The 24,933-nt window shown below is 35.2% G+C and overlaps 1 protein-coding gene across 1 annotated transcript; it reads left to right on the plus strand.

The window, feature by feature from the left end:
• The first annotated feature begins 389 nt into the window (after nucleotides 1-389).
• Nucleotides 390-24,375, plus strand: LOC132930791 (uncharacterized). The gene is made up of 4 exons (XM_060996844.1): nucleotides 390-700; nucleotides 4,505-4,773; nucleotides 8,480-8,613; nucleotides 21,642-24,375. Exons 2-4 carry the CDS (start codon nucleotides 4,575-4,577, stop codon nucleotides 24,219-24,221), a joined length of 2,913 nt encoding a protein of 970 aa, XP_060852827.1. The 5' UTR covers nucleotides 390-700; nucleotides 4,505-4,574; the 3' UTR covers nucleotides 24,222-24,375.
• Nucleotides 24,376-24,933: the final 558 nt, after the last annotated feature.

Raw genomic sequence — 24,933 nt, forward strand, 5'->3', positions numbered from 1 at the left:
GAAAAATATATAGGTAGACTGAATATTTTGGTTTTAAAAAAAAGAGTTCTACTGGATAGCAGTTTACGGTAAAAAAAGAAAGTCTGACACCTATATAGCTTGTGTGATTTTCCTCTACCCTTCTCCTCCTCCTCTAAAAAAAAGAAAATGTTAATAATATTAAATTGATATAATTTAGTGTAGGTATTTTGTGTGTGAGCGGTAGATGATGATGATGGTGATGATGATGATGATTCGACTGTGAAATATCTAGAGAGGTTTCAACGAGGCCGTGCGATATAGGCGCGGCGGCGGTGGTGGCGTCGACGGTGGGTACACGCAGTGGCGGCGTCGGACGGGATCGAAAATACGGCGTCGGGCGCGCGCAAACGGTCGTCGTTTTTCCCAGGTCGCGCCGCGGAAAATCCCCACGAGTCGACCGCCGCCACCGTGCCGGCAGCAGCAGCAGCAGCAGCAGCAGTGCCATTCGATCCGTGACCGTCACACGTGCGCCGCACCCGCCGTCATGTTCGGAATCAGTGCCCTAGGCCGGGGCCCGCATCGCGACCGTATGCACCGCCGCCACGGACTACGCGTCTCCGACCGCCGTCGTTAGCTGCGAAGGCAATCAGAGGGCGCATGGGACCTGCTGCACCGTTGCCGGCACTCCGCAGCGGTTACATTCATTCGTCGAACATCTGCACCGGCTAGTGTGCAGCGTGTACGTATATTATATAATATTATTATAGTATGTAATTTGTTTACGAACACGCGTGACTATAAAATAAAATGATATATTATACGCGTTTTCCCGCAGAAGATGATTTATCGTGATAAATTTGTTGTCGTAGTCGTGCCGCGGTAACCTACATTTGTTCAGGGTCACGTTAATAACCAAAAGTATATAAAATATTTAAATTTCATCGTGTCAAAATAACGTCTACCCGTGCCCACGACGCGCGACCCACGTGGAGAGATGAAATTATCGCGGTATTTACTCGCGGAATGAGTTTGCACGGGGTACGACGTAATCTCGCGCAGTATCTGATCGCTAAACACAATACACTTACCAATACTATATATTATTATAACGATAATATATACACGACGGCGTTTAAAGCTTTGGTTGAATTATAATAGATATATCTCGGCGCAACGTCGCGAGCAGTATAAACGTGTTATACGTATATAATTGGTTCGTTATATTATATTATATGAGTATATCGTTTCACCCGGCAATATAATATCTATATATATATATATATGTATACCTATATACACTATACAGGTAACGGCAATTACAACGAACGTGCGTTTACGGGTGCGTGTGGTAATGCGGTATCAGTGGTATCACGTATAAAACCGAGCATCCCCTGCCCCCGCCTCCGCCTCCCCCCCGATATTATATGGTATAGAGTGTACCATCGGGAAAACTCGGCATACGCGTTTTCGTTCACCACAGTCGCATGGGGGTGTTATAATTATATTATCTCTGTACAGACGTATTACGTTATGTGCTCGTGTGCGTATGTAAGCCGATTTTTCTATATTTTCGATTCTGTTGCTATTAAATAGGATTAAATGAACCGACGACGGGAGGCTGTAACATCGGACCTCCCTCGATCGCGATTAGGGCAGCAGCGTGGCAGAGTGAATGCCACGCCGTTATCTGATTTGGCGGAAATCGGTCGGAGAGCTCTCCCGCGGCCGCGACGACGGGCGCAATAATACAATATAATAATTACAGAAACATAATGCGATTTACTCCGACGGCCGTCAGCGGTTTATTATTAAGCGCCCCCGGTCGTGTATATTATTTCTATATAATAATATTGCACGCAGTGACGTATAAATAACAATATACACTATAAAATAACTAAAATGTTGTATAGTATGATTGACGACCGCTGACCGGAGATCGCTGTAATACACGTGTATAGTCCGATTCGGTTAGATCCGCAGCATCCTATATACACGACGATTGCAGCCTGACAAAATATTTTATCATATTTAAAACGACCCGGTGAACGCGAATACACCACCGACGGACTTGTCGATGTGACATCACGTGAAATAATACATATATTTTTTTGCTTATTAAAGTTCGAAATATTCAATACATTTTGTTATTAACGTTATTGTATAATATTAATATATTATTGTTATATTAATATGTAATACCTGTAGTGCTCTTACTACACCGTCTACACTCCTGCGCATCTGCAGGGTCGTATAATCATATTTATGTCATAATAATAATAATAATAAATAATAATAATGCCGTGTAACGTTTGCGCATAAGTATAACAATAATAATATCATATTATACGACAACGAGCGCGCGGGCGGGCGGGCGGTGACGGGTCGGATGACGGCTGACGGAGGACGGTTGCGGCGGGCGCAGAGGGATGACGCGCGAACAGTCGGCAGATTTTCGTCGTCGCAAACACGCGAGTCCGGGTAGATGCGGTGGGCGGCGGACAAGGGGGCGGGGGATTTTGTGTATATCGCACGGCGGCCGCGGGGCCTATGTATACGCGCGGAGCGACGGCGACGAGCCGAGCGCGCCCGCGGAATAAATGTGGGTCAAACGCTTGTGCGGGACGGGCGGCGTGAATTTACGCGCACACAGTGTCGTGGATCGTCACTCTCTCTCAGCCGCCACACAAGCGCGCAAAAACACGAGCGCCCACACATTCCTATAATATGCGCTGCGATAATATTAATAATATACACGTGTGTGTGTGTGTGAACGAACATGTGTCGCGTTTTCGTCTCGCCGAAATCGTCTTCTGCGGGCGGCGCGCGAATCGGCGGAATAGCCGATTTACAATCGCTTTCCCCCTCGATGTCATGTGCGGTACGGCGTCATCATCACCCGCGTCACACCCGCCGCCGCCGCCGACTGCACCGAGTCCCTATAAATTATACGCACACAGCGACCCCGCGGGGCGCCGCATTGTCCGTCGAGCTTTTATTATACAATACGTTAGGTACGAATACGATACGCATATACGCATATATTATTATTATACTGCGCGTTACCCCCGCGACGTTCGAGTGTACAGGACGATTCACCGAGCGTATATTAATCCTCGCATAGTTTCCTTTGATAATGGAGAATTTATTCGAATTCGGAGTTTTGGGATTTTCAAGCATATCGATGTGAGTACTAATACAAGGACCATTTTTTTAATTATTTCGTACCATTTAAGAATAGTGTCCTCGGACAGGTTTTACAAAATATTATCATACAATAATGTTGATGGATTAACTCCTCTATAAGTAACTATAGACTTTTCAAATCATTATATTTTAGCCACTCATATCTTTCAAACCCATTATCCGTAGAATACAAAGCTAAATTGTAACTCAAAATTACTCGTTCAAATTTCTTTATAAATTCATAAACATATAGATAGGTATTTTACAAAAATATCCATATCTATAATTATAACGATTTACTGCAGGAGAAAAGCGAGATTCTCGTTGACAAAAAAAAAAAACTTGTTACCATTACCGGACACTCTTTAAACGATATAAAAAATGTAATTATTTGAAAATATGATTCTTCAGTATTCAAATATCAAATACTTAAAGATTCCAAAAATTATAATTTTAATAAATGCATTATTTAACGAAAAAATGGAGATGAGCATGCTTGGTGATTCACTCTGTATAATATAATAATAATGAGTTATTATTATTGTATATACGTCAACGCACCATAATATAGCTTTGTATAATATTATATTAAATATTAACGCGCGGAGTATCGCAACTGTGCGTACATGCGATACGTGTGTGTCGCTGTTGGCATGATGAGGAAAAGTGGTTCCGGGTGCGAGTTCCCGGTGCAGAATTTCCCGCAGCGGTATTGTACTATTATAACGTCAATAAAAACTACAATAATAATAATGACTACCTTTTGTCACGATGACAAATGCGTTTTTGACACCTGTACATTATAATATATAGGTAAGACTTGCGAGCATGCAACGACTGGATGAAATAAGAACCGACTTTTTTTTTTTTATATATAAAATTATAAAGGTTTTCGGAAGTGTATACAATATTTTGTGTACACTTTTAACAAAAAACCGTGAAAGAAATCGATTGCAGCAATTCGCGGTAAATCAATTAAACCAAAATAAACCCACCCGTTAAGAATTAATCGTTTTAATCGCGTGTCTCTGTGTTTGTTAAAACTTATAACAACTTGCACAGCGGCAATCATTTTTCAAAACAGTAGTCGGAAAAATATCCATTGAACAACACAGCGTAAACTGGATAACATTATTTTTGTATCTATATACCTCTAGTGTTTGCACGTGTAGATTTAGTTCGAACGTTTACCTATTATAGGCGAACGTTAATCTTTCCACTCTACCTAATTCTCCAGTCTCCACCACTGGTACCTCTTACTGTTACCTCCAAACAAATTAAAGTTTTAAATCCTGTCCTAATAGTTGTTGGCGCCGCCTTTTAAGCCTATCCGTAAACATATACCTTTATTTTTTTGCAGATAATTTTAGCATATCACCGAGTCATCGTCGTCATCGTCGTCACTATCAGCACCTGCGACAGCAACAGTTATGACGACTTGCGCGGCGGCTATGATAAGCGGGCTGATGGTCACGCTATTTATCAGCTGGACCGTCGTCAGGCCGACGCTGTCCTGCCGCATATCCGAATTCATGTGCAAGTCGACAGGCGGGTGCATTCAGCTGGATGAATACTGCGACGGCAAGTACGACTGTCCCGACAGGTCGGACGAACCGCCGTCCTGTACTGGTAGGTACACGACCATACATCGTTATAGTCTATACGAGTTAAGATACACGTGTATCTACACGAGCTTTTTAAATTATTCTTAGCTTATCTTCCTGAATTACCCTATCGGCTTTGAGAATAATTTACAAAGAAGTGTCAAAATGTTTTTGTAAACACTTAAGTCACAATCAAAATAATAATACTGCAGTTCTATAATGTATCAACTATCTTATTATTATATTCACCTCTTTATACGCCTGGAATTTATAGCTGTGGGCCATCAAGAAGTTCTTACGACCTACAGCCTAACTTTACAATATGCTATTTAAGATCTGCAGCTATTATACGTATACACATATCCGATGCACTGCAATAACGACAACAAACACACATTAACGTGAGGTTTCATGGGAAGTCGGAAGGCACTATATATATACAATGCCAAAAAGTTGAACAAACTACGGCACACAGAGACGTTCTAATTGGGGTGGAATAGAATGGGAGGAGAAATCCAAAACGTATAATAATTATTAATTAGCGTATATCTGCAAACTACGTGTAATATCCTATAATACTATATACAACATCATCGGACCGATGAAAGCACAGATAGGATTATGAGGAAGCAAAAGGATCAAGACGATATTATTATATTATTGCAGTATATAATTACATATAGGTATAGTAAAATATACTATATAATATCGAATGTATACAATTTATAGCCTTATAGCAGTGATTTCGTATATTTTTTCGTGTTATATTATAATGATCCGGAATTTAATTAGGTTTGATTAATTATTTATTATTTTTTTGTGCAGACCCGCACCCCGTGGCGTATCATTATGCATTAATAATTATAACGTATTATATAAGTCCCTTAGTAGCGGGTGCCGCTCTGTATAATACACGTACTTTTACACGAACGACTTCAGATCCGTGAAACACGACCCTCCTAAAAAAATTCAAACTACATAGTAGGCAGAGCATCACATAATGTAGGTATAATAATAATATAGGGGTGGGACGAGACTGACTCCGTTCGGCCGCACGTATAATGTATAAACGCAAGGCTTGACGAAACGAATGTGTACGTGCCGCTTTCGAAGGAGTAGACCATAAAAATGTACGTTTTTCTATAGACTTTCAAATTTGCCCTTCAAGTAAATATAAGTATTATCATATTTTAATACGCGTACACGTGACGATCATGCCGACGCGAAATAATTTACGAATGAAAAATAAAAGCTCACACGTGGTCGGTAGTCGGGTACACTTTGACAGAACCGTTTTTATATGCCAAAAAAAATTATTTCCTACCTTTATTTCAAATGCATATTATATACTCTGCACATACGGAGACAATATACGTAATTGTATACGATCATCGCAACCCATCCATGAACAATTATGCAGGTATAACCGCGTATAGCTAGAAAGAAACAAATTGCGTCGTTATTATTCTGGGGCCCTGCAGCGCGCCTGCCACGTAGGTACACGCATTTATATATATATATAAAGTTATTGTCTATGGCTTTCAATTGCGTAGTTGACTGAAAAAAAAATGTTTATAATTAAATTAAAATTTATTTATTAAACTGCGCTACACCGTTTGAAAATTCCGGGTTGAGTGAATTTTATAGTCGAACTTTATATGTAAATATTTAAATATCTTCATATATATGTATATACTCGACATTTTAGTATCGATAACGATGTATAAAATATCTCGAGTGTTGATAAAAGGACACAATTAAATATTTTAATGTTAAAATCATTTTCTAAACCGCATAAATTAAACGCGTTTACGCGTATATATATATAGACACATGATTAATAAAAAAAATATATTACGCGTGGACGTGTAGTCATACGTATATTTTATGTATAAACCAGAATATATAAGCTATTAGATGTCAGCACAACCCTCTGAGACGATTACTTCAATTCTTAATTCTTGTACGACGGGTCTGACACGCCGTATTAATATTTGAAAATCTACCCATCGGCGATAGGAGTTTCTTAAGGGAGGGTAAGTTAGGAACGAACTTTTAACCAGCCAAAAAGAATAAATTGTGAATTGGAGTTTTTTTTTTTTTGATAAAAAATGCTCTCGAGATTACTGCAAAGGCTTTGTGGCTGAGTGCCTGAGTGTAAAGTTAACACCCATCAATCTTATTTTCTACGTCCACGCACTCCATCTCCCATCCATCCCTTATATCCCTGCTGCAATAAGTACAATATACAACACAAACATACATACATATATATATATATATAAACCGAACGCAGAAAAGAACGCTCCAGTATACATAGTATATAATAATATAGTATATAGAATATACGTATGCGACTGGCGCCTATCGCCCTAATTAGTCACTGTTGATTTCCCTCCCCCATCGTCATTAAAATGCACTTTTTACACACACATATAGGTATATTTTATAAAGTATATTCAGCATTCTAGCTCGCTCACTGTGTTCCTTGCCGCTTTTTTTTTGTTCTGTTCATTTTATTTCCACGCAACAGATATACATCGGTTGAAATCAGATATTTTGGTTTTCTTGACAATATAATAACTGTATATTTTTTCGTTTGTCTCGCCTAATTAACACTAAACATGTATATTGTATAATAATTGCTATAAAAAAGTCTTTTACACGTGTATATACAAAAATGATTTTTTAATTTTTAATGTAAAGCACACATATTCTTGGTCAATTTTTAAGAATTGTCTTATATAATTTAAAGTACACTTATAAAATTATAACACTACAAATTGTAACAAAAAATGTATATAGTTTTTGTTATTCGAGTGTTGTTAACATAAATATTGTAATATATATTTTATATACCTAACCATTATTATAATTATCATATTCTTGACTTATATAGGTACACGTCATCAAACTCTAATAAATGCTTTTAAATAAAAATATCTAATATCTGTATAAGTTTAATGTTTAAATTTTGAACATCATCATTTTCAGGAAAATATTTATTCTATATATTCTATAAACTTGATAGTTTATAAATTTATAATAAGAACAATGTTTACATTCAAAAAGTATAAAACTAAAAATCACACACAAGACACAACTATAAACATATTTTATTATTTTATTTATATAAGTTGTATGATCAATATTTAAGTATTTTTATTACTTAATCTAAAAATTACAATTATTATAGTATAAAAATTTACTGAAAAAAACAAATCTTTCAAGTTAGAAAAAAAATTATAAATGTAATGTACAAATTATTTACAGTGTACTAGCTAATTATATTAAAAAGCTTCTACACCAGATCTACGCGTAAGACAATCATTATTTCAAAAATTATTAATGTTTTTGAACATTTTTTTTTACATAATATGAAGTTATACTTAAATCTCATTTTTAAAATAAATCATTATCATTTTTACTTTTTTGTAACTCCTTTTTAATTTAAAATATTTTTTTAAATCAATCTCAACATATAAAAAGTCTAATTTCAAACGAGTAGGTAATTAATTAGTTTTAATTATTTAAAGTTTATATGAGTGGAATAATACACCAACATTATAAGGTGGAAAACCCTCGTGCCACTCCTCGCGTCTAAACTTTAAAAATTTTTGAAAAATGAGTGTCTTATGTTAAAATAATTACCTACTATTTATAAATATATAATATACACATTATCGAGAAATTCTAATAAAATCTAATGTACACTTTTCTATATATTTTAGCGTGCAATAGGACTTATTATGGTGAAGTAGGAAAATCTTACAGACTGACTGTAAAGAAAATACAAAAGGAAAGACCATTCCTGTGTCACTTGAGTTTCACTGCGAGCGGACAAGAACACGGAGACTTTGTAGAAGTAAGTATTATACAATATAAGCACATTACTACCACATATTATTATTATATTATACGAGTACGTATATATTATTATTCAAAAAACTACTTCATGGCGTGGTCCTTTTTACTCGTTCATTAAACTTTTTTTCCTCTTTAAATTATAACGCGTTTCAAGTCATTTTGATGAGGCTCAATATTACATAATAATAACGACACTGCAAAATACATTTTTTTATGTAAAAATTTGCCAATATATTCATTAGTAAAAAATGTCTACTAAAATTTTAATTTTATAATTACCTGTATCAAGTGTTATATATTAGGTATTATTAGTTTTTTTTAGTCGAGTCTATAATATAATTATTAATAATAACTCTAGTTCTAAATTAATTATATATTTTTTCATTTTTTTACACCTGTCATGTAATACAATTTTGTATTGCTAAACAAGTTTTATTTTAATATTATTTGTCTGATATTTTAAAAACATATTTGATGTTTAGGTACAAGATGTTTAAAAAAGTAAAAGTAAAAAACCTTGGTATTTGAAAATATATATTAAATATTTCAATAATATTTTTAAGTCATAGGAATCTTTTTTATTATAACATAATTTCATAACTTTATCATTTTTTTTTTTTTGAACTTAATGGAGTACAACAATATTTTTTATAATTCAAAAGAGGCAGTTATAAAATACGATTAGTTAAATTCATTTTCTGTTAAAATATCATCTAAATATTCTTATATAGACGTATAGTATTACTATTTTGAATATATTTTGCGACTATTTAAATGTTTTGGAAGTATATTTTATAACTTATCGAAACATCCGCTGAACTAAACACCATTAAAATAGACTGTAGAATATAATGTAAAAGATATACAATTGTAGAAAATAAAAAGTAGCCCCATAATTTGTGCATTTTTTTCTCAGTAAATTGTTTTAATGCTAATTGTCTTGTCATGTTTAAAACATTATTGTATAGTAACTATAAAATAGAAATAAAAAGGACAAATATAAAATGTTTAAATGTAAGTAGTATAAAGTTTTTCATACAAGGGTTTTGGGTTTTTATACTCTGGTTTATACATACAATAAATTATTCATGAGAATTCTTTTCGCGGCGTAACTTTCATTGTCTGTGGAGAATATACGGCAGTTCTTTCTCGACAACGTATATCCGCTTGTTGTATACAAACAGGTCGGAATCGTAAAACGTGTGTATATGTGTGTAAATCATGTCATCTCAAAACTATTGCACTGTAGCCAATGTTCTATGTGTAAATATATTTAGGCATTTTCAAAAATGGTTTAAGATTTACAGACGTACAATATAACAATATCTGGTAAATCAGTAAAATGTACTAAAATTCAATTCATTATAGCTATAGCGAACCATATATGTAGTATTATTTTAAAATTGCTTGTTTTTTGTATTCACTATTGCTAAATTCCATGTGGATTGTGGGTAATTTATGCAACTAAAAATTAGTAATTACGTTTATAGTAGAAATAAAAAGCTAATATTAAATATAATTAATAGGGTCCTTTAATTTATAGGATTTATTTTAACAAGCCTGTTAGTTATAAAACTAATATGATTGTCAGATTTAGATATAACAGGTCTTAGACATTTTAAATGATATACTTCTTTTTCACTATTATTTTATTTACACGTCCGATGGACGGTTTTGACTTTTTGAGATATATAACTAAATAGTTATATATTATTTGTAGATAGTAGTTACAAAATTTACAAGTGTAAAAACCAAACTACTAATGTTTAAGACAGTTTTAAAACCGATACAGACTTATGGTGTACAACTGTTAGGCGCATCTAAAAAATTGTATCCAAATAAAATCCTAATTTACTAGAATATCATACTAGGTACGTAAAATTACAAACGCTACACTTTACATTTCTAATTAAATCCTTCACAATGACTTGCATATTAAAACAATTTAAGAAGAATCTGCAGTATTTTACAAGTGATTTTTCTTACGTCTAGAAAACCATGAAAACCTAGTCATCAGAAAATTAAATACCTTAAAGCTTCCTTGTTGGCGTCTGAAAAGAAGATTGTGTCATTTTCTTTTAAGTCGTACTCGTTTTTCTTCTATTCTCCTTCTTCTTTCCTCCTATTCGCCTTTCAAGTTAAGTGTTACTATATTGGATGACTTCTTAACCACGTAATCTAACTTATTTTTTTCGTTATTTTCACATATAGGTGGGTCATTGTGGTATTCTGTGTAAATTGTATATTATTTTCTCTTTGCAACGATAAAAAAAAATAAAGATAGTGGAAATACGTATAGAATCAATTAATATTATATTTTGTTATAATTTAAATTTAGGTAAGTACACTTATTAGTGACGATACTACATTTTATCGATGTATAATAACTAATAATTATTAATTGAACTCTTTGCGTTGAAAATAACTGTGTCGACTTGTTATGAGAAAGGGAGATCACACTGATTTGAACAACAGCCCAAAAACTAAACAATACGTACCAGCCAGTACTAGTTTCAACTAGATATATATAATAATCTAGGAAGTTTTCTATTCACATTACACCACGTACATATAATAGAAAACAAAAGCCATGAAGGATTTTACGCAGCACCTGGGGACACGTCGGGGTAAATCGCTCGATAAAGTCGCTATAATAATATGTAATACGAAACGCTCCCGCTTGTGCTTAAATTGGAAATATATATGTATACATCTTGTCCTAATTGTTATGAAATCTTACCCGAAGGGAGTATAACAGCTGTATAATAAAAACTGTTTTTTACACTTAAATCTTATCTTTTGAGATAAAAATTCAATATAATATAATATGAGATTTGGGGTTTTGTAAGAATATATCCATGTACAAAAATCGTGGTCTCCGACAATAAAAAAGGAGAAAAACGTTAAATTCTTATCTAAATCGAAAATTATCTTGTTCGATGTGCGTAAGACCACCGACGATAACGTCTAATATACGATATAATGTCCGATCAAATGTAGATACATTATACAATATATACATACATATAGGCTATAACTCAATAGCTGCAGTTTAGTGGTTAACAAGCTTGCACCCTATTATGCATTCAATAATTTATCAGGTAGAAAAGTTCTCCACACGTTTCACGCAGCTCTTCTATAAATTTAAAATCAACCACAGATAGGGGTTTTATTTTTTATTTTTTCAGAGGTAATTTATTATTTTTATCATTTTATTGTTATATATATATATATATATAGCGAACAAAGTATACTAAAATGCGATAAAAATCATTGTGAAATTAATTGCGAAGATTTTTAAACTTAAATTAATCATTTTGAAAAATGATTACTATTACAGATTTTAAAATACCTGTATTAACCTTAACAATATTACTTGATATTCAAATTAATTATTTTATTAACCAGCTTTAATTTTCAAAACGAAATATTTTTAGGATCTATTTATAGGCAGGTACATAGAATAAATTTAATTATTTGTTTTTGTTTACACTTATATGTATAATAAAATCCCAGTAATTTTTATTAAAAAAACATAAATACTCGTATAATGTTTTTAGATAAAATTGTAATACTCAGTCTATATTTATAAAACAATTTTTATTAACTTGGGAATTTTGAGTAGTTATACACAGAATAGATATTCACTTTTACACAAATTTACTTATATTGTGTTGCTGTCGTCTGTCACCAACATACTTGATACGGCATGTCGTGTGCATTTGTACATATTTTACTCATTATTTTAAACATTTTAATCGTGTATAGAAAAACTTTACATTGATATATATATATATATTTTTATATTGTAATATATTTATACAATCAATTGAATTCTCTACTCTAAATTTAAAAATTCAAAAACATCTCTTACACTCTAATGATTTTTTCGAATAAAACATAATATATAAATTAGGGCCCGATGGGAGCGAATCAAGAACCCTAGGGTTTTTTTTTAAAAATCCAGTAAGACAAAATATCATATAACAACCAGCGTCTAGTCCTTATATATTTTTGCATTTTATTATTTTATTATTTCATCGTAGTAAATAATGAAACAGACTATTTACAACTACGGACTGAGTTGTGTTTGAGTAGTTTTAGACAACCATTTTGCATTGGGATTACGATTGGATTCTCGTGGGAATACAAGTTTTATACGTAAGTTTTAGTTATATCCATTGAAGCAGTAAAATTCATGTATTTCACTCCTATTTTGCTAGCCTCAAAATCAGTTGCTCCACAGTACGATGTGGTCGACGTTAGATTAAACGTACATTCCGTTCCATATTTGCAAACGGCTTTCGGTATTTAATATAATATATCAAAACTAACTATCTCAGTATTGTGAAAATTATCTATTTTAACTCAGATTAATTTTTAAAACTACATTAAAATAAACAATGTTCCATAACGATTATAAAACCCAACATAATATTTGTTATAGGCGTACTCATTTTTATACTATTGTTTAATATCGAATTGAGGCATATATTATAGATTTTTAAGGTTTTTCACACTAAAATACTAAATTACATTAACATTTTATAAATATTAATTATAAGCATACCTTTGGGCTATTTTTCAGTAAACATAAAATATATAATATTTATTATTCTATGCATTAAGGGTATTTTACTATTTTGTGTGACAAATTAAAAATAAATTTACGATTAAAATATAGGTTATAATAAATAATAAAATCAATCAATGTTTATATCATATTTTGTTTCTTATATTTTATTGACGCTAAAATTATTCCTATACGGTTATAAAATTAAAAAAAACTAATTGAGAAAACCATAAATTTCTAGTTACATTAGCTGAACCAAACTTTTAACTTTATTAAAACCGTATTTAATGAAAACCAAAAGACATATTACAACCATAATTAGATTTAAAATTAGTGTATTTGTTTTAATTAATGTGAAACTACACTATGTAAAATTACTAACATTGTAACATGGTACCTATATAGGTGTATAAAAAGTTTATAAGGTTCTTGTAAACACCTAACGCCCACATTTAATTTATATTTTGAGAAATATTTTATGTTCTGAACTTTTTTAATACACGTTTATATTTTTAAATTAAAACTTTTTTTGGCTATACACTATTATATATTTATATTAATGAGACTTTAGTAGGCCAAAATCATTTTTTTTTAAACTTTTACACCATTTATTTTATGATTAAGTTTTTTCTACAAATTTTGTTACACATTGCACCTACCAATTGTGTTGACAGATATTTAATCTTATTTCAAAATGGCAAAGACACGGTCTCGTGCCTATATTTAATGTTTAACATCATACTGATAGAGTATAAAACATTAACTCATGCAGTCATGCCTATCTACTAATCGTAATTTTAAATGGTTTACGTATGATTTACATATTTATATCAATATCACGTCCGTTTAAATATGTGATCTGCTTAAAATGCACCTGTTATGTTTAACTGCGTGTAATTTTCATCAACCTTCGAGGCATTAATAAAGGGGTTTAGTTTATATAAATATATAACACCGTGGTCTGAACATTCTGAACGAGGACCCCTTGCAATGGTTTTATGAATTATGATAGATTTGATTTTGAAAAATAAAACATCTTTCAAAGCTGCTTTATTTTGCAAGATGAATCATCCTGGCCCGAGACGAGTGAAGTAAGCAGAAAAGTGTCAATAAAACGCAAGGTACTTAGTTTCTTTTTTTATATAGTCCGTTATAGTATTTTATATTAATTGAATTTCAAACAAAATACTAGACATATTTGGCAAAGAACATTTTAACAGAAAAATAAGTGGTCTAAAAATAATATATAAATTGATACTGCGTACGTATTATTTAACTTTAAAATTGATTTTTAGTTGGTTTCACAATAATGTGTTTCATTTTTTTCCCTCGAAGCACTTAAAGTTAGTTTGGAAAACGAAATAAAACTCTATACGCAAGCAAACCAGGTTTCGATCAAAATGGCCTTCCTAACGCAACACAATAGTAGTTTTCAAATCTATTATACATATACATATATGAGTATATATTGACGTTTTGTATATAACAAATCGATCCTATCCACGCTCTCGAAATCCGTCTAAAACAGGTGCCCATACCCGGGCGTTCAAAAAACAAAAACCGTATCGTCAAATACAGAATAGCATCCTCGAGATGAGGGAATGGAGTTTGAGTTATGGTTATTTAACTTAAACATTTATATCGTACAAGTAAATTAACAATAATTTATTGCTAAACTAATTTAGTGACTACTAATACCAGTAATACCTACTAACGTACTATTATGATGAGTACCTATACAAACATGTTTATATTTAGGTATAAGGTATAATACTATGTACCTACCTAGGTATAATGTAATTAACATAATATTATATTGTTTATATTTTAAAATCTTTTCAATAATCTTTCAGTATATTAAGATGCTATGCATGGGTATAAGACATTATAATTATTTAAATGAATTCAGTGTGTTCACTAGCTAACTGCGTAGTATTAATATTTTTTAAAGTTACTTATACTGATTTCCAACATTGGTTTAGATTAAATACATTATGCATCTTTTTAATCAATATTTAAAAATTAGACAACTTTATCAAAATAATTTATAATTATTGAATATATTGTATGTCCACTGTCCACTACCAATCAATGTGCTCTGATATAAAAAATTAAGCTATGGTATAGTTCTTTTGATAATGCGTTATTTAACAAGTTATTAAAAAAAAAACACATACCTATATATTATGAATAGGTACATTACTATACGTAATCTCTGTATTTAGACGAAATATAATTAAAAACATCAGCTCAAATAGATGCAACGACTAAGAGAAAATGATAACCGTTTAGATACTGCATACCTTCGTTTTAATATTCATTAATCGTAAACTGTAGTTGTAAAGAGTATAGACAGAACATATATAGGTGAATTAATAAAAAAAATTAATTTGAATTAATTATGCCAACATCAAAATCGTTAAGCTAAAAATGAATAGTTATCAAACAATACATTGAACTTTAAAAGCTTAAAGTTGATATGGAGAAAAATGTGAACTTACTCGATTAAAAAGAAATTACTCGTTTTACTTTTTAATATCCATCTGGGTCACGAATCAAGTGCAAATTTCAATTATTTTTTAAATAATAACTAAATGTTTCGTACAAAATGCATCATGATGACATCCTGTACTATATAGGTAAATTCTTTCTAATGGCGCACCGTAGTGGCTTAAACAATATAATTATAGTAATTACACGTTTGTATCAAATATATTTTTATTTTATCAAATATATAAGACATATAAATTCGCTAATTTGTATTTGAAACGAGACGCAGTCGAAAACGCCCTAATACGGGAAAACTCGACGGCGGAGAGTGCGGAGTAAAACACGGACGGCATCGGCGGTCGTCTCCACCCGGTTTATAACGAAGCCCTCTGCTCCGTAACGTGTCGATGTTATGATATAATTACCGAATTCGATTCTCTGTACAGAAATATCAGTCTAGAGGCAATAGAACAATATATTATAGTCTATGTAAGGACGGTATACTGGACACAAACATCGCAGTCTGAGCCCCGCGGACGACCGTAAAGTAAACGTTATCTAAACCTTGTCCGAGTAAAGTACTTCATTAATAAGTAAGTGGTTGTAGGTATACCGAACAACCCGACTACAGTACTATAGTATATATATATATATATATATATAACATATGTAAAATTGTTTATTGAACATTTATAATTAGTATTATTAAACCGCTGCAGCATATTATTATGTATTTATATACGTATAATAATGTATATTACAGTCGAGTAATTCAATATATAATCGTCACAGGGCATTTCGCTGCGGGACGAACGTTAAGATTTTCCCGGTTTTCGCGGTAACGCGGACGGAATATTTAGCCGATTATCGTTTGGAACAATCTTTATTGTACAGTCGTTTCCAAGCATTTTGCAGATGTCAGATGGTTATGACATTTATGAGTTTATGTCGTTTATGACCTGATTCGTTGTTGCGACAACCATATACAAACTGAATAATTCAAAGAGGTATTTTTATTATTTTTTTTTTTTTTATCCGACTTAGACCAACTTTTTTGTTTTAAAGTTTAATGGCCTTATTATAGTGGACGCCTGCAAAAGCGGCAAGCTTTCAGTATAGTGCATTTTTTATTAAAGGCAACATTTATTATTCATCGGGCCCCGTGATTATTTCGTCCTCGTGATCTCGATAAATATAATAGATGTATAAATATTAAATATACATTGTGACTGCTGACTATTGTAAATCTTTTGATTTGACTCATTGTTATTTTTATTTTACAATATTCCGAAATGTTGAATTACTGTAAATATTATATAAAGTATTATATTTATATGTGTACAATGTACACTGTACATATATTTAAATGTTGGTAAAAAAATTGTTTTCCAAGAACGTCGAATTACATAAATAGCCTTAAGTCAAAGTAGTCAAACATCCGTGTCCCATTATAACAGTACCTATCGAATTATTTCAAAAAATGAATTAACCGCAACATAATACATAATATTATGCTAAATGGATAATAAAATAATGTATTTTTCAATAACTATAACAGTGATTATATATATCAGTACGTCCGCAGTATTCGATAATATAATAATTATTTAAAAATATAAGCATATATTAGTTAAAAAACACATGCATGAATTAAAATAAAAAAGGCTCATGTATTTTTTTTTTAATCTGATAAAATAAATAATATACATTTGATAAGCTTTGATGTTTTTTCGATCACTACAACAATAATTTATCATTTATGGACAATGGACTTATGGTCAAGTCTAAATGGTAATGCGGTATCCAATAATGTAAAAATATTACAACTTTCAACTATTTAAAAGCTTAAACAAAATTACGTACAGTGGTACAGATTAAAAATACGTATATGAATTTAAATAAAAATGGCGAAATTATATATAATACAATACATGAAAAAAATGTCCTGCGTGCGCTTAGGTTATAATATGTTATTTTATTTTTTAATTTACATTTATAACAAAAATAGTAATAGGTATAAATAGGTACCTTTATAACAATATAATAATACAATATATTATAATATTATTAACCGTTCTAAGTTTCCAACTTAAAATCGATTCGTATTCAAATTCTTTAAATATTGTAATTTAAATACAATTTGGTTTTGATTTTCAAAATAATATCTTCTGGTGGGCTAAGACTATATATGCCTGTTAGATATAAAGGGCGGCACCGTTATCGGCTAAAATGAACCTTTCCCTTTTATTAATAAATATTCTTCATGTTTTTTATGTTAAACTACAAATATTTATATAATAATCATATAATATTAATAATTTACAATTTATATATTAAGAGTCCAGCAAAAAATTTAAAACAAAAGTTATATTATGATATTATAAATTTATACAAAAAACATAAAATTATAAGGATATTAATTTTTTTTTATATTTATAGCACATATACGTTTAATAAATTCCATTCGTGTTATTTCTCCTCTCTCATATTTTGTTATATTGGTATAATGGTATGGTTTTTATCCTGACGACTCCTAACATTTTTATTTTTTGGGAATTTTGAAATATCCGCACTTCGTATTTTTATATATGATTCTGTTTGAATTTCATTTATTATATTCAACCAATACATAATTGGAGGGGAGTCTGTAAAAACATTGGTTAAAATATGAAAGATAAGACTCGCATGCATTTGTGGTTCTAGTTAAGTCAGAAGAGCCTGATGCCCAAATATAGTAGGAGGAAATATGCTTTCTTCACTAATATAAGTGTCTGTTAAATAATTATTATAGTATGATTTTAATTTATTATCATCAGGACATATTGATATTAAATCTTTGACAAAACAATCTTCTACGTAGATATTCTATACACCTAATTAGTAGTTATTACTTTTATCGACCATAAGCGTATGTATGTTGGATTCTTCATAATATTTTTATTTCAAATAAAAATAAAATATCTCTATAATTTTATGCTTTTTGTATAAATTAATAATTATAATATAACTTTTGTTTTTATATTTTTACTTAATTCAATATATAAATTGGTAGTTTAACATAAAATATTAATAATTTAGCATAGTTATTAAAGTTTAACATAGAATATTTCATTGGTGACCAAAATAGTGTACTGGCCGAAAACGGACATTCCAGAATGATCGAAAAGTGTCCCACCCGATATAAATACCCTTTTTGAACTTAATGATATCCTTTTAGTGATCGGTGTGCAGGACACTGCAATCGTTATCACATTAATCATTTAACAACGTAGCATCAGTGCATCACGTTCCTGGTTGAATTGAGGTGGTTGTGTGAAGATAGGTAGTTAAAAACAGAACACTTGTATTTTGAAGTATGAATAAATTACAGTAATTTATTAATATATGTAAACAATAAATCAAATAAATATAGTTAACCGTTATGTAAAAGTTCCTAGTACTGGGAATGACACTGGGTACTCGCAGCGATTCGGCTGTGACAAAGTCCATGACAAGTGAAATAGTCTTACAAAGAGAGTGGAATAGCTATAGTCCAGCAATGTCATTACTTTCTGCCTAATGCCCTAATACTATAGGCGCTCTACTCGTATTTATACGAGTTTTATCGATGACGTATGGATTATCGGTGACGTGATGTTATTAATAATAATATGCCTATTATGGAAATAAAACGCAGTGTTCCGCCGTTAATGTAAAATGTACTATTCAGCGGAAATTGGAAAAACATGTTATGTTGTTTTTTACCCTTTAACCTCCTCATTCCCGGAAATGCATATTCTATAACTATTCGCAAGTACGCCGTATGCTAATAATTATATAACTATATTCATCGTGCGTTGAAATAATGTATTAAGTATATTAACTGCATTTTAGGGTTGGGTACTACATCCTTTTAATTTCACAAATTGTTTGCGACGTCTTCGACTATTTTAAGGACTCGTTACGATCGGGTAATGTTAATTGAATTTATTGGTAATAAACTAATAAATAATAACAATTTAACGACCTGATTAATTTTGCCGTGATCTGCGGACTACTGTTTTGAATAATTTAATATACAATAATATAATAATGGTAATGGGAGGATACGCGGGGACTGGTCAGCCTAGGACCTTCGTCGGGCTGGCGACGAATATTATAAAACAACAAATAAATAAAATAATAGCGATCGAAAACGCCGAGTCGGCGGTGATGCGCACTGATGTCGAAAACGGTGGCGGTTTACCGGAGTGATCGAAAATATGACTTCGGCGACGACTGAGAAACGGTGACAGGCTGACGGTGATAGGTCGACGGTAACAGTGCACGGCAGACAAAAAAAAATACAAAAGAAATAGCGAAACGGATAAGATTTACGATATTGCGGTATGCGCCACACCGTCGGCGAGAAGGAGACACCGAGACTGATCGGCAAGTGTCATGCGAGGCGTAGAATTCTCACTCAGTAAACACTTTGTTCTTTAAGACGTTTGATTGCTAGTGATTTTATGTAAATCGAGTTGTCCTCCAATGATTGAAATTTCAATAGCTATTTAGATTTTTTTTTATTCACAACATCATTTCTGCCGAATAATTGAAATATACAATTTATAATTTTATAAAGTGTGCATTAGTACGATACAGCAGTTAGCCATAATATGACCCAACGAGTTAACAACGAGTAATAACAAATACTACGTGAGATAATGGTAAATAATAAATTAAAGTGGTTCAATTCTAAACGTTTTCGACTAAATTATGTACATGATGCACAAAGCGATGTACATAAATACTAAATAACGAGGACAACTTTTTTATTTATTTAAATTTTTAACTTTTTTATCATGTTTATTCAATCAGTTATTCACTTGTATATATTTACATATATACCGGGTAGTACATTTTTACACATAATTTAAGCCGTTAAAAACAATTTTTTTTTATTGTTATCATTTAAAATTTTACCTTTTTAACGATAAGATACGTTTTATTTTTAATTTCGATCAAGTAGATTATGAAATAAGTATTTAAAGTTCAGATAAACATTGTGGTACTGGTACATAGATACGCCTCAACAATTTTGGTTTGCTATTTCGCTGATCTATATACCTAGTTACTTATAAATGTTAATCGTACCTAACGTATAAAAAGCTTGACCAAAATTGTAATTTTATAAGCCAAAATGCTCCAAACAATACACATATTGTGCTTAAGAATATGAAACTTAAAAATGTATCTATGTGTGATTATACCAAACAGTAAATAATTTAAAAACAGTCTAAAAAAATGTTGTTTTGTAACTACTTAGAATGGACATCGCCCATTTGCGCCAAAAAAAATTAATTCGTTTTGGGTATAGCCCATTTGCGCCAAATTCACCTGGTATAATTATAATAAAATAATATATTTTTTTCTCAAATAATAAACAATAGTTAGAATTTTATTTAAATCATAGTCAATTTTAAAAATAATAATCAATAATAATTTATAATTTTCTATTGCTTTTAAAGTAATTTTTAAACTTTTTTTAACTTGTGAATTTTTTTTGGGGTTAGGTATATTTTTAATACTACTATTGACAGACTTATAAAAATAACTTTATTATATACGTTACAAAAACGATGTCTTTTAAATTACAAATTAACCAATTATTTAATGTAAAATGTTTAAACAGGAAAATTTGGCGCAAATGGGTGGTCGAAAAAAACATACCTTTTTTATTTTGGCGCTAATGGGCTATACCTAAAATTAATTAATTTTTTTTTGCACAAATGGGTAACTCCCCTTAGAATTATGTAAAAGAAATATTTTCAATAATACGTCCAGTGTACGTCACGGGTTAAATGAATCACCACATTTATATAAAATCGTATTTTCTGGCTAGTCCGTTTAATTAGAAAAATAAAAATATATATGTGCAAGCATAAATTATAAATAATAATATTATTCGTATTAATCAAGCGGTCGTTTTTCTGTGTTTTCAGCTGATTTTCGAGGAGTTCCGGTTGGGCACGCTGTACCTGGGCGAGTGCATAAGCGGCGAGATGCAAATACTCGAACTCGGCCGGCCCTACGTGGGCGGGTCGTGGTGCGGCCACGGGCCCACGGACGGCGCCGCGCCGGCCGTTTACTACAGCGAAGCGGGCACGGTGACGCTCACGCTGCGGATACCCGTGAGCGGGCTGTACACGACGCTGCCGTTCGCGTTCGGGCTGCGGTTCAAGTTCCTGGACAACAAACAGGCGTCGGTCAGGCTGGGCACGGCGTCAGAGCCCAAGGAGCGCGGTGAGCTGGTGCCCGGCACGCACTGCAGTCGCAATTTCTACGAGTGCTACCGGAAGAGGTGCTCGCTGCAGTCGCCCAACTACCCGGGCATGTATCCGCGCAACGTGACGTGCAGGTACACGATCCGGCAGAAGATAGTGCCCAAGTGCAAGCACGCAATGGTGTCGGTGACCCAGGGCCGGGCGAGCTCCGTGCAAGCGGCTCACAGGTCCGGCGGCGGCAAGGCGCAGCAAGCGGCGTCCATGGGCGCCGTCAACGGGACGGCCATCGTGCGCGTGAACGACATGTGCAGCGAAAACGAGGACAGGCTGGTGTTCCACGACGGGCCGTCCGAGGACGACCCCGTGCTGTTGCGGTACTGCGGCGGCCCGGCGCTGCCCCGGGTGGTGGCCAGCGGGCCCACCATGCTGGTCGTGTTCAAGTCGTGGGTGCACAACTCGCCGGCCACGTTCTCGTGGCCGCCGCCCGTGTCCCGGTTGCGGAGCTTCGAGCTGGACGTGCGCATAGCGTTCGTCGACTCGGACTCGCTGGACTACGCCAAAGGGTCGACGTGCGACTTCACCGTCAACGCGTCGGCCACGCCCAAGTCGCGGCGCGGCGTGCTGGTCAGCCCCCGGCACGCGGTGCCGCCGAACAGCACGTGCACGTACCGGTTCCAGGGGCTACCCGACGACCGGGTGTGGATGTACTTCGAGAGCTACGGCCACCGGAGCACCGGTCACTTCCTCACGTTCAAGCCGTGCCCGACCCGGCTGCGGATATGGGACGGCGCCGGCACGCTGTTGGGCGACCACTGCGACACGCCCAGGCTGTGCGAACACATCGCCGCGGCGTCCACTTCCGCGTCGCCGAACGCCACGCGTCCCAAGCGGCCGTGCACGCTGGACGAGAGCTACCTGTCCAAGTCGCCCAGCGTCATATTGCAGGTGCACTCCGTGCTGGGCACTGTGCTGGAACCGTTCGGGTTTCGGCTGCACTACGAGTTCGTGGACAGCGGCGTGTACGACCGCGAGACCGACGGTGACGCGTGCGTCGTCGACCACAGGGTCCGCGAGTCGATGGACCTGACGGAACCGCGGAACGTGTTCCTGTACGGCCGGGGAGGCGCCAAGGGCCTGGACTGCGTGTACCGGTTACAGGCGGAACCAGGTTACCGGTTGCAGATCGTAATGCGCAACGCGTCGTTCGGGTCGCGCGAACGGGCACCGCTGGCGGCCATGGCCAGGACGGTGACCGGAAAGTACGCGTGCCCGTTCGGCGACGGCGGCCCCAGACTGGTGGTGCGCGAGGTGTTCTGGCGGACGGTGCGCGTCGAGCGCGGCTGCTTCTGTCAGAACTTCACGGAAGCCGCGCTCGGCACGCAACAGGTGACGTTCGACACATCGTCGGACCGCGTGGAGATCCACTTCCGCGTGCCCGGGCTGGGCGTCACCGACGACTTCGCCAACACGTACTTCAACGCGCACGTCCGCGTGCTCCGGTGGCCGGCGTGCCCGCGCAAGCAGTGGGTCCGCGGTTCCGGTGGCGAGATCGAGCTCGCGTATCCGCCGGAATCGCGGGACGACCTGCACTGCCGCGACGTGCCGTGGCTGCTCGAGGCCCGGCCCGGCCACAGCATGTTCGTGCAGACGTGGGGCCGCTTTCTGCCGGTCAACTCGTCCGCGGCCCCGTGCCGGACCCGGAACCGGTTACTGCTGTACGCGATCCGGCCGGACGTCCGGTTGGTCGGCAACGTGTGCCCGGCGGAGTCGCGCGACGGCCGCCGGGACACGCTGTACATGTTCTCGGACGAATGGACCGACTTCGTGCCCGACGAACAGCAGAACCCCAGCTTCATGGTGGAGTTCGTGGCCCAGGAGGCCGGGTCCATGGCGTTCAAGTGGCTAGAGGTGTCCAAGCCGTCCGCCAAGCACGCGCAAGCGACGCCGCCGGCCAAGCGCAACCAGTCGGATGCGGGACCGCACGCGCACCGCGGGTTGGGTTGCGAGTACGGCTGTCCCGAGCTGGAGGCGTGCATCAGTCCCACGCTGTGGTGCGACGGTCACCGCAACTGTCCGTCCGGCGTGGACGAGGCCGACCTCGAGTGCCAGACCAAGTGGCCGTCGTTCAAGGTGCTCAAATCGTACGGGCTGCCGGTGGTCGGGCTGGGCCTGGCCGGCGTCGTGTTCGCCGTGCTCGTGTGCGTCTACTGCCGGAGGGAACCCGAGTACAAACACTACGAAGAACCCGAACCGGCTACGGAGAACACCAACAGATCGTGTTCGACGATCGCCTCCTGACAACAGTCCTCGGTCGACACCGTTGACGTAATCGACCGAGAAACGTGCGTTTGAAAAAAAAATAAAAAAAAATTCGTTCTTGCTCAAGCTCTACGCCCCGCGGGGGGGTGTTGTTTGATTTCTATGTATAATTACACTCATTCTTATTATTTAATTGTTTATCGCTGTCATTTCATTCGTGTGCGTGTCGTACACGCGACGTGTTCTGTCCACAAACGTAGGTGCCTTATATTATGACGTTATATTATTGTAAAACTACATACTTACCTATATGTATAGTCTGTGTTCAGCGGAACACATGTCGTGTTGCAAATTATGAGGTTTTATAGATAGAATTCGATGATGGAAATCGGAGGGTGAAGGGGTGGTGCTCGGGAAGACTCGAAAGTCTTTCACGCCCCCGTAAAAACGAATGAATAATAAAGAAAAAATTACTGTAGTAATACGTATATGTCGAAATGGCCATATACCTACCTACTATATATTATATATAATATATATATATATTAGGTATAGGTGTAGGGTGTAGAATATTATTTTCTTAACAATATCCTTATAGATATTTTTTGACTGAAAATGTTATTTATTTTCCTTGAAGCGCTTTGTGAACGGCATCCTGCAACTGTCGTTATTCATTTAAAAACAGATTGCAACGAAACTTAGAAGAGTTCTGCTGCACGGTCGGTATGAATTCAAATAAATCACTGTAATT

The sequence above is a fragment of the Rhopalosiphum padi genome, chromosome 4, assembly GCF_020882245.1.
Source record: "Rhopalosiphum padi isolate XX-2018 chromosome 4, ASM2088224v1, whole genome shotgun sequence".
Taxonomy (NCBI): domain Eukaryota; kingdom Metazoa; phylum Arthropoda; class Insecta; order Hemiptera; family Aphididae; genus Rhopalosiphum; species Rhopalosiphum padi.

What these genes read in the sequence shown, in the direction of transcription:
- LOC132930791 (XM_060996844.1), top strand. Translation starts at nt 4,575, where the DNA reads ATGACGACTTGCGCGGCGGCTATGATAAGCGGGCTGATGGTCACGCTA. An exon ending in CGAACCGCCGTCCTGTACTG is followed by an intron (nt 4,774 to 8,479) that starts GTAGGTACACGA and finishes TATATATTTTAG; the next exon opens with CGTGCAATAGGACTTATTAT. An exon ending in AACACGGAGACTTTGTAGAA is followed by an intron (nt 8,614 to 21,641) that starts GTAAGTATTATA and finishes CTGTGTTTTCAG; the next exon opens with CTGATTTTCGAGGAGTTCCG.